This window comes from Scyliorhinus torazame, chromosome 16, assembly GCF_047496885.1.
Source record: "Scyliorhinus torazame isolate Kashiwa2021f chromosome 16, sScyTor2.1, whole genome shotgun sequence".
In the NCBI taxonomy this organism is placed as follows: Eukaryota; Metazoa; Chordata; class Chondrichthyes; order Carcharhiniformes; family Scyliorhinidae; genus Scyliorhinus; species Scyliorhinus torazame.
In genome coordinates this window covers 36,232,578-36,247,211 of record NC_092722.1, presented here as the reverse complement: position 1 = coordinate 36,247,211, position 14,634 = coordinate 36,232,578, and the positions used below count along the sequence as shown (strand labels likewise).

Genomic DNA, 14,634 nt, shown 5'->3' with positions numbered 1-14,634 from the left:
CAATCACATTCTGACTTCTTACAAGTTTGCTAAAGTGTGTGGATTGACAATAATGAGACAGAATACTGCTGGGCATCACCAATAATCAGAATACCACTGGGAGATTATTAATTAGGAAGTAGGTGATTGCCAAAAACTAGAATACTATAAAGAGGTTACTGCAATAAGAATACTGCAGGCAACTTATTAACAATTAGGATACCATAGGGAGATTAATAACAATTAGAATACGGCAGGGAGATCATTAAAAGTTATAATACTGTACTGAGATTTTTAACTATTAGAATATCACAGAGAAATCATCACAAATTAGAATAGTGTGGGGAGATTATTAATATGAAATGGTTGCTTTGTTTTTAAAAAAAATGTTTTTATTCAAAATGGTTGCTTTGTTGCTGGTCATTAATTCTGGCCCATATTAATAACGGTCGTGATTTGCATGGAGCTACAATTTATTTTAAAATTCAATCTCATTTATAAAATTCCAATGCTTTCTGTGCCAAATACCTTGTTGGTAAACTGAATCTTGTTGAAAATGCCACGAGAAGCATATATTCATCGTGGGTGTTTGCCTTACCTGACAGAACCGTGTACTTTAGGGCTTCCTGTGCTACCATATTAACCAAGCCATTCAGTAGAGATTCAAGGGCATTACCCAGCTCCATCAAGTACTTTGATTCCCAGGCTAGGCAGTACTGCTCTTTGGACTGCAGCAGGCTTCGCCAAGGTGCCTCAAAACTTCCTGATGGAGAACAAATGCATAATTTAAGGGGAACACAAAATAACTTCCATTTATATGCTACCTATCATGACCTCAGGGCATTCAAAATGCTTTGCAGCTAATGAGGTGCTTTTGAAGTGTAGTTACTGATGTAGTGTAGCACAGCAGGACAGCCACTTTGCACACAGCAAGGTCCAGACAGTAATGAGACAAGCAAACTCCCCTGTTGTTCTTCGGATAGTGCCAAGAAATATCTCTACCCAGAGAGCAAATGTAATATTTAATGTCTCATCCAAAAATGCAGTGGTCCTGCAACACTGCACCAAAGTGCTTACTTAGATTGCAAACTCAGGTCCTCGTGAGACAATAAAGCACAATCTTCTATCTCCAAGACATGAATGCCGCAATGCAGCCAATGTTCAGTTTTCCACAAATTAAAGCAGAAAAGCAGCTTCTGAAAGAGGTGCAATAGTTTAGCAATTCAAGTGCACACCAAAGTATCTTTGGATCTTTCCTGGAATCAGGTTGGCAGCCACAGAAATGCCCATCTGTGTCCCTATTGAATTCCCTATCACTATGTTTTTCAGTCTTCCCTTCTCCCCCTGTAAAGCTGAGTCAGCCATGGTGCCATGGACTTGGCTCAGGCCCATACTCTCCTGGGGAACCATCTTCCTCACTAGTGCTCAGAACTGGCAATTTAATAGCAGTTAGAGATCAAAGTGCACTCAGGGAACACTTGCACCCACCTTGGTCCTCCTTGCCTGTCTGCACACTGATAAACCATGTGATAACCACCTCCTAAAATGCGCTATCCACACAACTCTCAATCTCCCAGATGCATTAGACACCAGCTCCTGCTCAAGCTTCAAAAACCGTAGCTCAAGCTCCTCTAGCAGGCAGCACATTTTGCACATTTTTTTGTTTGTTTAAATTTTAGAGTGCCCAATTCATTTTTTCCAATTAAGGGGCGATTTAGTGTGGTCAATCCACCTACCTTGCACATCTTTGGGTTGTGGGGGTGAGGCCCACGCAGACATGGGCAGAATGTGCAAACTCCACACAGGCAGTGACCCAGAGCCGGGATCGTACCTGGGACCTCGGCGCCGTGAGGCAGCAGTGCTAACCACTGTGCCACCCCACGTTTTGCACACTAATTGCTGAGGACTTGGAAAGGATTCTAGAGTTCCCACATGATACAGATGCGCATTTGGGATTTCCCTATCCCTCGGTTTAGTAGGCTACGGTGTTAGCTTTCCAGAAATATACTTGAACTTGTCCCTGATTTGGACCCAAACCACTCGCCTGCTACTCATGAATCAGTTCCTTTTGTTTTGCTGCCATCACTTTAGGTATTATTTACATAATTGCTCAATGCTTGTGTTCCCTTACCTCACTGATTTGCGCATTGTTTCCCTTGGGTTCTTTTGTTCCTCTTATACCGACTTCTCGTATATGGGCAGCACGGTGACACAGTGGTTAGCACTGCCGCCTCACAGCACCAGGGACTTGGATTCAATTGCAGCCTTGGGTGGGAGATTGCATGTTCTCCCCGTGTCTGCGTGGGTTTCCCCCGGGTGCTCGGGTTTCCTCCCACAGTCCAAAGATGTGCGGGTTAGGTGGATTGGTTACGCTAAATTGCCCCTTAGTGCCCAAAAGGTCAGGTGGAGGTAAGAGGATAGAATGAGGGTGGGTACTTTTTCGAAGGGTCAGTGTAGACTCGATGGGCCGAATGGCCTCCTTCTGCACTGTAGGAATTTTATGATTCTCACACTATTTCCTCTCATGCTTGCTCTCTCTCCACTCTCATTGAGGCAATCATGATTTTTGTGCCCTATGGATACGTGATGACTGCGGCCACGCAAGGACTGAAAGTCATATTGAGCACTGAACACAGGTTTCACAATCATCCAGCTCCTGATTATTTTTCACTGAAATGAGACTATATCTGCAAACTATAAAGATATTAATAGAAGTAATTTCAACATTTGTAAGAGGTAGCTAAACCATGAAACACAGTTCATACAAACCCTTCAGTCATTACCAGCTCTGATTTTTATCTGAAAGCGAACCAAGTAATTTGTCGGATCAAATTATGCCAACAGAAATTGGCTGCAGCTTTTCCTCAATTGTCTGTCTCTGTCCCTCCTGAAGACACTGACTGTTGCTGGGGCACAGTTCAATGGATACTAGCTGAATGAATGTGTCTTATCAACTGATTGCATTTGACATGCAAGTCCATACAGTGATCGTAGGCTGCTTAACTTTGGAAAGCATCACAGCTGAACCTGATTTTGCGGAACAAAGTCCAAGCACTTCAATTTCCCCACGCCTTCCTGAGCTAGGGAGAAGCAAATAATTGAGTAGTGTTTCCACTCCTGAATGTTTTCCACACTCCATGCAGTCAGTTCAATCCCAAGGACTATGCCTGCCCTCTAGTGAGATTTTACTTTGGGCACGATCTACCAGCCTCGACGCACCAGGCCCGAAAACGAGCAGGCAGGTTAGATCACAGGTGAGGCCGAAATCGGGGACCACACCAGGTGCCGAATGGTTTTCCATCTTACCGGCCCGCTCCCATTGGCGAGATCCGGATCCTGCGGCATGCTGAGAAAGCAATAATCACCAATTATTCATACCATTAACGGGAAGGATCCCCAATCGAATGGGCTCCCATGATCTAACCGCCACTCCGGCGAGCGGTCACGTGGGCACAGTTTAGTACACCTATTTAAAAACGTGAACCCAGCGGAATGGCTGCTGAGGGGATCTGAGGTGGTGAGTAGCCATCTTCAAAATTGGGCAGCCAGCCTGGGGACAGTGGGCCTGCCACCCAGGGGTCCCTACTGCGCCGGAGGTGCGTGTGCAGGGCATGCTGGATGGCACCCTGAGGGGTGGCAGGCGATGAGGGTGGGAGGCCTGGGTGGACCCGTGGGTCCTGGTTGGAAGGCATAGCTGATTGTCAGTCTCACAACCACTCCAATTCCTTACAGATATCACATTATGGAAGTTGCCCTCACAGTGCTGCTGGCAGGCCAGATGCTGCATAAGGCAGCAGTGTCAACATAGGCCCGAGGTGATTGCCCATGTGCAGGGCCCCGCCCCACACCCTGAGGATCCGGCCGCCCATCAGGCCAGGGAGGGACCCAGACGGGGTGGCCTGTGGCGGCCCAAGGTGTACAGGCGTTACTGGTCTTTTGAACTGATGATGGACAGCGTGTGTCGCAGGAGGCTCCTCGTCAACAAGGTGATGGTGCAGCACCTGCGCCATGTCCCCTTGTGGACCTGGCACCACATGAAGGAAGAGGCTACCCGCTCCCAGTGGCCATCGCCATCAAGGTCACCGCAGCCTAGAACCTTTATGCCTCGGGATCATTCCAGGCTCGAGCGGGAACCCGTGTGGCATTTCCCAACCAAAAGCCCACAAGGGCATCCGTGAAGTCACAATGCCTGGTTTGCTCAGGCAGCTGACCAAATAAACTTCGACCTGGACCAAGCCCAACAAGATGACCAGGCAGCAGGTTTCTCTGCCATTACCAGGATGCTCCAGGTCCAGGGGGTAATAGATGGCATGCTGTCACCTTGTGTGCACCCGACGGTCTGAGAGTACCCTTCATTTATAGGAAGGGGTTCCTCTCCCTCAACAACCAGCTTGTGTCCGACCACTACCTGAAGATCATCCCTGGGAACGTGCATGCTGGGCAGTCGGAGATCCTCAGCACCTTCAAGGGTCACCCCGGGTGACTGGTTAGCTCTTGGGAGATGGGCAGCACAATAGCAAAAGTGGATAGCACTGTGGCTTCACAGCGCCAGGGTCCCAGGTTCAATTCCCCGCTGAGGCACTGTCTGTGCGGCGTCTGCACTTTCTCCCCATGTCTGCGTGCTACCAGGTGCTCCGGTTTCCTCCCACAGTCCAAAGACGTGCAGGTTAGGTGGATTGGCCATGATAAAATTGCCCTTAGTGACCAAAAAAGGTTAGGAGGGGTTATTGGGTTACGGAGATAGGGTGGAAGTGAGGGATAAGTGGGTCGGTGCAGACTCGATGGGCCAAATGGCCTCCTTCTGCACTGTATGTTCTATGTTCTATAAGGAGTACCCCGCTTAGGTCCTGGCTAATATCGCCAGTATGAAGGCTGGTGACCGTTGCGGATGTAACAAGGCCCACGTGGCCACCCGGGATGTCATTGAGCGGTGCATCGGGCTGCTGAAAATGTGGGTCCAATACCTCGACCACTCTAGTGGTGCACTGCAGTACACCCCCCCCAGAGGGCCACCCACTTTGTGGTGTTCTGCTGTGCTCTCCACAATCTGGCACAGCAGCAGGGCAATGTGGAGGTTGAGGAAGGGGAACATGCAGCCATCTCCAAGGGGGACGAGGAGGAGTCAGACCAGGAAGGGCTGGAGGATGAGCCTGGGGAGGACTCACAGGACCAGCCAGATGGAGGACAGGCAGCCGCGGCAAGGGTCTGGTATGCCCAGAGGACGAGGGAGGCCCCCATAACCGTGCATTCCCCCCCCTCCCCCCCCCCCCACCCCACCCACCCCAGCATCACTCTGTTCCACTCTCCCAGGGTCTGTGTTACATCGCTCCAGGGTGATGGGCCTTTGTCGGCTGTCAGTGGGTCAATATTTAATGAAATGAAAATCGCTTATTGTCACAAGTAGGCTTCAATGAAGTTACTGTGAAAAGCCCCTAGTCGCCACATTCCGGCGCCTGTTCGGGGAGGCTGTTACGGGAATTGAACCGTGCTGCTGGCCTGCCTTGGTCTGCTTTCAAAGCCAGCGATTTAGCCCTGTGTTAAACAGCCCCTGCTGCATTTAAGGCAGCAAATTGATGATAACCCGCTGTGAGCCGAGCTCTGGAGCTTCTCAATCTATTCCATTGTCTGACTCCTGTCTGTCTGCTCAGTATGCTGTCATACCCATCACCTATATGTGGTATACCTTGGAGGGAGGGGGTGATGGGGCACGCCTGGATGTGGGAAGAGTGCAGGGCAACTGGTTGCATGCAGCACGTGGGATGTGGGAAGAGTGCAGGGCAAGGGTGGTTTTTTGGGGGGGGGGCACGCTAGAATGGCCAGCATCGCCAGCTGGAGACCCTGTGGGAGAAAGGTCATGTAGTCAATGTGTGGGAAGGATCATCATGTAGGCATGAACGACTCACATGTGACAGGTTATCTGGGTGGATCCTCACATCTACGGCGTAGGCCAAGCTCGATGACGGTGTCCGATCTGTCCTCGGCCACCCCGCGACTTTCCTCGTAGGGGGCAAGGACTCAGAGTTCCAGCATCCCACCGCCCCTCTGGGCCCTTTCCCGCCAACTGTGTGTTAACTTCTACTGCGGAACACAGATGGGCGCATTGTGATCCGAACGCTTCACGCTTCGCGGGTGGGCATGGCAGGGGACAGGCGTGGACACCACTGCCGGACATGGGTGGGCTGAGCTGGTGGGTGCCAGGGTATGTTGGAAACAGGCGCGGTATTGTGCTTGGGGGTGGATGGAGCGCCGGTGGGAGCGGGGATGGATGCCGGGACTGGTGCCAGGGTGTTGATGCCAACTCGCCCGTGCAGTCCAATGGAGGCCGTTGAGCTACTTGCAGTACTGGATGATGGTCCTCCTGGTCACACTCCCCGTGCTGACGGTTGCTGCCACTGCCTCCCAGGGGCGTTGACTGCCCTGTTGCTGACCCTCCGACGCCCTCGGGGAAAATAGAGTATCCCTCCGGGGCTCGACTATGCCCATGAGCCTGGCCATGTCTGCATTCCAGAATCACAGAGCTGGTCTATGCGGTTGATGTGGCTGCTTGCTGTCTGGGGTTTGCTCTGCGGGATCGGTTTAAGTGCTGCTCCCTCGCTTTAGTGGGGAGCTGACGGGCGCAGTCCCAGCGCATCAGCTGGTGGGACAGTCATTTGTAGTGTAAAGCCCGTGGGGCATCATTAAGTTACCTAATTAGTACTAGATACCGGTGACAGCCTCGCCAGGTCAGCCATCGGGAAACTCCCGCATCCTGCTCGCTACCACACTGTAGGAATCTTTAATTGATGGGATCTTAACCTGTCGAACTACGCCAAGTTTGGGGGAAGCTTAGTTGATGAATCAAAGTCCTGGCGCAATACGACAAGTTGTAAGATTTGTAATATTTCTGGACTATGCCAAGTTGTTCGATCCCTTGTATTATTCGACTGTGTAAAGTTGAAGGAATTTATATTATTTCTGCTATTCGGTTACCAGTAGCACTTTACGAATACTGGGACTCAGCAGAAACTTCAGTTAAAACTTCTCAGGTGCCAAAAATAATTGTTTTATTTGTAGTTGCTTGATTACAATTTGAAAGTCATTTAAAAGGCAATTCGTAGATAATTCGAAGCTTTCAGAGAATTACAGACATTATCTTTTTTGCTTAGGCAGACAGCTCGAAAGTAACTTTTAAAAGGTCAAAGTCTGGCAATGAAACATGAAGAGAGAGAGAGAGAGAGCTAATCTTCAGCTAAACTCAAACTCAAAGTCAAAAGTAGACTAACAGACTGACAGAATCAAAGACCAGAACCCCCAAAAGTCATCTCAAAAAACAAAAACCTTAACAGACAGACTAAGAGAATTAAAGACAGCAATTACGGACAGACAACACAACCCAAAGACACTACAGAAAGACTCTGAGAATTAAAGACAGAAATTAAGGACAGACAACACTAAAATGGCGGGCGGAAACTTTTCAGTTATACACTTTCATATCTGTCTTAAGTCATCTAATCACACCCCAATATAATCCTAATTGGTTTGGGTTAGACTCAAACACATTTGATTTGATGGCAAGCCACCCATCTTCAATGTGCAACATTAGCTTTTCTGACTTAGCTGTTATCTGCATTGTGAACAATGGTGCCTTCATGTTGCTATGGTATTCAGTCCTTGTCCTTGACAATTAGCACAAGCAGTGTCAAATTGTCTTACAACTGTGCTGTTTTAATGTCACACTGACTTTGAAAATATGCATTTGCCAGAACAACGGACCTCAGTAAAAGGGAATTATGCTGTCTAAGTGGGTATTTAAAACTGGGGCTTAATATTTATGCTTAAACAGCTATCTTTTACCTATACTAGTTGTATTCGAAATACCTGGCTTCTACACACACTTAGAACGTTTTGGTTAGATCGTGCCCTTCATATCGTTCTCCGTGTAGCTTTACTCTCTAAGCTGAACAACCTCTTAGTATCTGAAGTATTGTAACATCCAGATTTATAATTGGAAAAGTTCTCGATGTGTCCAGGCACCACTTTGTTGTTCAATCTCACCATGACTCGTGTTTACACTTTCATTTCTATTGCAAAGTGATCCTGCCAGTAAAACCTGCAGCAGCGCACTGTGTGTGAAAATACAGCTCTTTAGACCTCAGTTTTCTGGTAGCTTTGACCCCAATTTGCCTACATAATAACACTCTTAATAATTGATTGTACATTGTTTGTGAATTTTGCCTCCTGAGTGACAGATGCTTTATAAATTCAATCTCGCTGTTTCTTCCTTCATTCTAAGAGTTGGCAAAATATTAACTGCTTCCTCCAAAATCTCCATCCTGATAAGCATAGCAGGTCCCTGGCACTGGCAATTCTAAAATATGGCAGTCTGGAGCACACAACATCCTTGTTAGCTATTTTTAATATCTGAAAGCTTTCCAGGCAAACGTAGTGCATTATCTGTAATTGGGTTTGACCCACAGTGAAGACTAATGTGAACCAGAGCAGCTACTAAACTTACTAAGGCAGAATGATTCCAGGTACAGAAATAAAGGGAATTAGTAACCTTGTCACATACAAATTCCCTTATCTGAAATTACTGCCAATCTCCTTAAACCAAGTTTAATTTCTGCCTGCCAAAGCCTGTCAATTGGAAATAGCACACTAAATGATAATATCCTTTAATACTGTGTGGGTACTAATGCGGTCTTATTTTTTTAGAAAAGTCAGACTTTAAGAAGTCTGTGCAGTGTTTTGCAATAATTTCTCAATTGTCCCTTGGAACAAAAGAGTTAAGCTGAACTGGGATAAGTGTAGAGCACTGTCGTAATCACAGTTTCTTGCCTCACTCTACTCAGGTGAATATTACTTTCAGTCGCACTTTCAGTTGCACATATGAACACAACTTTTTAACCCTTTTGCAAAAAGTTGCTCGGAACCTTCCCGCTAGTGCCGTCAGGGGAAGAAGGCTCCTGGAATAGTACTGAGCCGTACAGGTCAGAAAGGTCCCAGAACCAGTTCTCAATCTGCTATATTTGATGACTGCAGCTCGTGCAGCAGTATCTCAGACTCTAGCCGCCGCCAAGGCTCACCCACTATGGAGGGAGAATTCCAACAAGAGGAGCAATTCTCGAACAACCCCTGGTGGGAGCTAAATAATGCTGCCAAACAATTTCCTGAGGCAAACTTTGTCCCTGGAGCAAATACAATGTAAATAAAAAGAGAATTGGGTCTTGATTCGTGCACCATTTTTCATACCGTATTTTCCTGTGCATAGCCAGCCAGTCACAGCTATTGTGACGTGCAGTTGGTTTCCACCAGTCAGAGGAAGAAACTCAAATTCTTCAATGGCTCCCACCCTCTTTTTCATTTTGTATCCTGAAAAAGAATGAAAAATAGATTTAACTATCTACACTGGTTTAAAAAAAACAGTGACAATTTTTCATCAAAAAATAACTTTTGTCGGGGGAACCTGCTGAAATTCTTGACGCTTAATAAAGGACAAATTTGAACTGACTGGAAGGATGGAGGGGCTCTATAATTCATGGGCGTTATTCATTATGCACTTTCGAGAACTGGATCACATCGAACATTGCGGGGGGGGCGGGGGGACTGTATGTGTTAATGGTGACTATGGGTGATTCCTGATTTCTCTTTGTCATTTGTTTATGTTAACATGAGGGCCAATGTCTGGGGTTTGGTGGGATGATGGGATCGTTATTATTGATATGGGGATTGACATTACATTCGTTACTGATTATTGTTTATTGTTGGGTGTAAATTTGGGAGAAAATGTGAAAAAGGAGAATATTTTAAAAAAAATAACTTTTGCAAAATAAACAGGTTTTTCTCTTGATGGAATTCAATTCATGAGAGATTCTGGTGCATTGAGTAATGGCTGGAAATACATGAAACTTAAAAAAATAGCTCTTTCGTAGGCTGAGCGTCTCTCTTGCTCAGCCAGCATTTGTTGCCCATCACTAATTGCCCTGGAACTGAATAACTTGCTTTACTGTTTTAGAGGGCTATTAAGGGTCAACCACATCGCTGTGGGTCTGGAGTCACATGTAGGCCAGACCAGGTAGATGTGCTTCCCTAAAGGACATTAATGAACCAGATGGGTTTTTACAACAATCAATGATAGTCTCACAATCACCAAGTTTCCAACTCCAGATTTTATTAATTGAGGTGATACGGTGGCACAGTGGTTAGCACTGCTGCCTCAGTGCCAGGGACCCGGGTTCAATTCAGGCCTTGGGTGACGGTTTGTGTGGCGTTTGCACATTCTCCCCGTGTCTGCTTGGGCTTCCTCCGGTTGCCTCCCACAGTCCAAAGATGTGCACGTTAGGTGGATTGGCAATGCTAAAAAGAAATTGCCCCTTAGTGTTCAAAGTTGTGCAGGTTAGGTGGGGGTTACAGGATTAGGGCGGGGGAGTTGGTGCAGACTTGATGGGCCAAATGGCCTCCTTATGCACTGTAGGGATTCTATTCTATGGAGCTCAAATTTCACCAGATGATGTGGTGGGATTTGAACCTCTGTCATCAGAGCATAGGCCTGGGCTTCAGGATTACTAGTCCAGCAGCTTGCATGAGCATCTTGCAGATTTACACGATTGCTTGCGGACTCAGGCTAAAATCACACACATATTTTAGTCAGATTCTTGCTCTTAAAATTTGTGAAGACACTAAGTTTTGTGAATGAAATGTCGACATACTTAATGGGCATGCTGTTCTTTTCCTCAAATCTATGTTTATATAAGCAAAGCAAAGCCAGTATCAGTTTGCTTTTGTAGAAAGTGAATTAGATGCAGTATACAGGCCAGTGTAAACACCCACCGCCATCCAGCTAGAGTGGCAAAATTTGGGGGTGGTCAAAAATCTGAATGAACTATTCATGAAAACAAAAGGGCTTCAGTGATGGGAATGATAGGTCTGGGTCCACTGATGTACATCTAAATATACTGACATACATATATATTTCCATATTCACATCGCAGTCTTTTCCAAAATTTAATATTACATTCCTCATTCAGTTTGTGTGACAATTTTACAAATTTGTACGTCTACATAACTATTCTAATACTGCGAACCAGCAAATGATATTCAAGAACGTAATTTAATTGGGTTCACTCTACCATAATGATTATCGTTTCTGTAAATTGCACATAAAATTATCCAGTAAACTGTTACAGGAACACACTATTATATCATGTGAGCCATGTTACACATTATAATGTGCATTTTTCCTAGTACATATCCTTTAAAAAAGTGTAGAACAGTGGGCGTGTACAATCAGTATCATAATATTCTCCTTTTTCATTGAAAAAAAGTCACATTTATACTTACTTATTTATCATTCATGCTAATGCACAACATTCATTTTTGAAAATTAATGGTGGGGCGTGTGCAAGGCTGAAGGTCCCGAGAACACATGACACTCAAGGGGCTCAATTTACCTAAGAACGTATCTAATTTCATTTTAATTACTTTAAAATGAGCATTAAATTCCCATAAATTAACAGGTTTGAGGATGCACTTGGAAATAGCTTACCACAACCAGCAGACTTCATCACCGCTGATCAGTCGGTTCAACCCACTTTGGTTAATACCCACTCTTTATTTTTCTTTTCTCTCTTGTCTCTGATTCCTCATTCCCAAATGGTACCCCATCCCTCGGCAGAATTGGGAGTGACTAAATTCATCGAAACAACATAAAACGGGTACAAGCTTTGCTGTTTTCTGGGCCCAGTCATACAAGTTCATAACCCACCAGTCCTTAAATAAGGCATGATAAATTAGTGCAATGTTCTGCCATGGGTTCTCACACTATTTTTGGGATAGAAAAAAAACCTTCGAACTGACGCCTTTATAAGTCAAATGTGAAGAAAGTTTGGGCAGACTTTGCGCCAGTTCCTACTTGCTGTCGGTCCACAGCACAAAACCAACCCTGATTTGGTACAAATCAGTATTTCATTCAGAAAGGACAGGGATGATGAGGATAGGAAATTAATATTTGACACTGCAGAAGTAGGGAACGCTGTTTCAAGTTGGAATTTAAATGCTTTCTTGGATCAAAATTTTCTGTGTTTCTCTTCTCCTTTCCTGAAGAGAAATCAGTAATAAATATAAAATATTGCACGAGCTGAAAATAAACTATATACATACAATGATTTTGATTGAGCTAGGAGACATAGAAAGAGGCCCGAGAGTAATCGCAGACTTATAACTGTCAATGTCTAGACAATATGTTGAAGCAGTTAGTAAGCTAATGGAAAACTGGGATATTCAGTCAGAATAGTACAAATGAACATAAGGGATGCTTGATTTACACAGTCACTCTACAGACCTCACTTGAAATTTTGTACCGTTGGTAAGAGTGAGGTCTTTGTGATTCTAGCAAGCGGGCAGGAGAAGAGATTGGGTGAGATGCCGGTTAAGGTGGTGGGTGGGAGTTTTCAGTGTTTGGGTATCCAGATGGCACAGGAGTGGGAGCAGCTGCATTAGCTGAATCTGGGTTGGTTGGTAGAACAGAGGAGGGGGGACTTCCGGAGGTGGGATGCACTTCCGTTGTCATTGGTGGGGCTGGTTCAGACAGTGAAAATGACAGTCCTCCCAAGGTTTTTGTTTGTTCTTCAGAGCCTTCCCATTTTTGTCCCCAAGGTGTGCTTTAAAAAAGTGAATGCCGTGATATCGGGATTTGTCTGGGCGGATAAAACCCCGCGGGTGAAGAAGGTGCTGATGGAGCGGGGGTGTTGGAGGGGGTGGGGGGGGTTGCTGGCTCTTCCGAATTTTATCAATTATTATTGGGCGGCGAATATTGCGATGGTCAGTAAGTGGGTAGTAGGGGAGGGGTCAGTGTGGGAGCGGGTGGAGGCGACCTCATGTAGGGACACGCGTTTAGGGGCACTGGTAACGGTTGCACCTCTGCCGTTCTCGCCAGCCAGGTACTCCACAAGCCTGGTATTAGTGGCAGCCCTGAGGGTGTGGGGATAGTGAAGGCAGCATATGGGGCTGGAGGGGGCGTCGATGTGGACACCAATATGTGGTATCCACCGGTTCGCTCTGGGGGGGCTAGATGGGGGGGGGTTACGGAGGCGGCAGTGGGCAGGGATCGAGAGATTTATAGACCTTTTCATTGATGAGGGCTTCCCGAGCTTGGAGGAGCAGTGTGAGTTGCCAGGTGGGAATGGATTCCGGTACCTGCAAGTGAGATATTTTGTGCGGAAGCAGATTCAACCTTCCCACACCTGCCACACCAGGATCTACAGGATAAGGTGATGTCGAGAACAGGAGTAGGAGAGGGGAAAGACTCAGAGATCTACAAGGAACTGATGGAGTGAGAGGGAGCCCCGATAGGGGAGGTGAAGAGAAAGTGAGAAGAAGAGCTGGGTGGGGAGAGAAAAAGCGAGGCATGGGGGGGGGTGGGGCGAGTAAGGGCAGGAGAACCAGCATAAGGGGGGGCTGGGGAAGGTGGCACTCTCTGTGTAAGCCATGTTGGCTGGGGTTTGTTACTGGGGGGAGGGTTGGTTATATTGTTTTGTTCTTGTTGAAACCTGACGTTTAAAATTGTTGAAATTATAAATGCCTCAATAAATTTTCTAAAAAAAAGAAATCTTGTAGCTTTGAAACCAGTGCACAAAGAAAAGCAATGGTACGGAGGAAAGATGATTGAAGTTCAAATTGGGCAGCACAATGGCATAGTGTTTAGCACTGCTGCCTCACGGCGCTGAGGACTCGGGTTCGATCCCGGCCCCAGGTCACTGCCTGTGTAGAGTTTATAAATTCTCCCCGTGTCCGCGTGGGTCTCAACCCCACAACCCAAAGATGTGCAGGTTAGGTGGATTGGCCACACTAAATGAAATGAAATTAAATGAAATGAAATGAAATGAAAATCGCTTATTGTCACAAGTAGGCTTCAAATGAAGTTACTGTGAAATTGCCCCTTAATTGGAAAATAATAATTGGGTACTCTAAATTTATTTTTTTTAAACTCAAATTTTATCATCGATAAAGAAGCCAGGTAAAGGGAAACTTCATCTTGATTATTAAATACACTGATACAATAAACTCATATTATTGCTTCAAATTAAACCAGAAATGTAGGCAACGGCAATATATTAAATTCAAAACTGATATAAGGAACATCATTAGAAGAATGTGAAAGATGTGAAATAATCTCAATACTAAGGGCTGGTTTAGCACAGGGCTAAATCGCTGGCTTTGAAAGCAGACCAAGGCAGGCCAGCAGCACGGTTCAATTCCCGTACCAGCCTCCCCGAACAGGTGCCGGAATGTGGGGACTAGGGGCTTTTCACAAGTAACTTCACTTGAAGCCTACTTGTGACAATAAGTGATTTTCATTTTCAGCCATTTCATTTCAAATCAAAATGTCACTTATATCTTAATTTATGAGTTAGTGTGCCAAGGGTGTGGGCTTCAAAGGGCACATGTGAGTTTGTGACACACCAGGCACATTCATACCATACAGACATACCCACTGAACATTCAGGATCAAGCTGTTCCAGTACAGCTACAACACTGGCATCTACCCAACAATGTGGAAGGTAGTCCAGGTGTGTCCTGTCCACAAGGAACAGGACAAATCCAACCCAGCCAATTACCCCTCTATCAGCCTACTCTCCATCATCAGCAAAGTGATGGAAGGAGTTAACAACAGTCTTT

The 14,634-nt window shown here is 45.9% G+C and overlaps 1 protein-coding gene across 2 annotated transcripts in view; it reads right to left on the bottom strand.

Annotated features, from left to right (window-relative positions):
• The window catches only part of tmco4 (transmembrane and coiled-coil domains 4), a 149,954-nt gene that overhangs the window by 95,633 nt on the left and 39,687 nt on the right, over positions 1 to 14,634 (bottom strand). For both annotated transcript variants that reach the window (XM_072478253.1, XM_072478252.1), the window contains exons 8-9: positions 9,211 to 9,330; positions 578 to 742 (exon numbers count right to left, since the gene is read on the bottom strand). In XM_072478253.1, the coding sequence (XP_072334354.1) occupies positions 578 to 742; positions 9,211 to 9,330 (285 nt within the window). The remainder of the gene's footprint in view (positions 1 to 577; positions 743 to 9,210; positions 9,331 to 14,634) is intronic.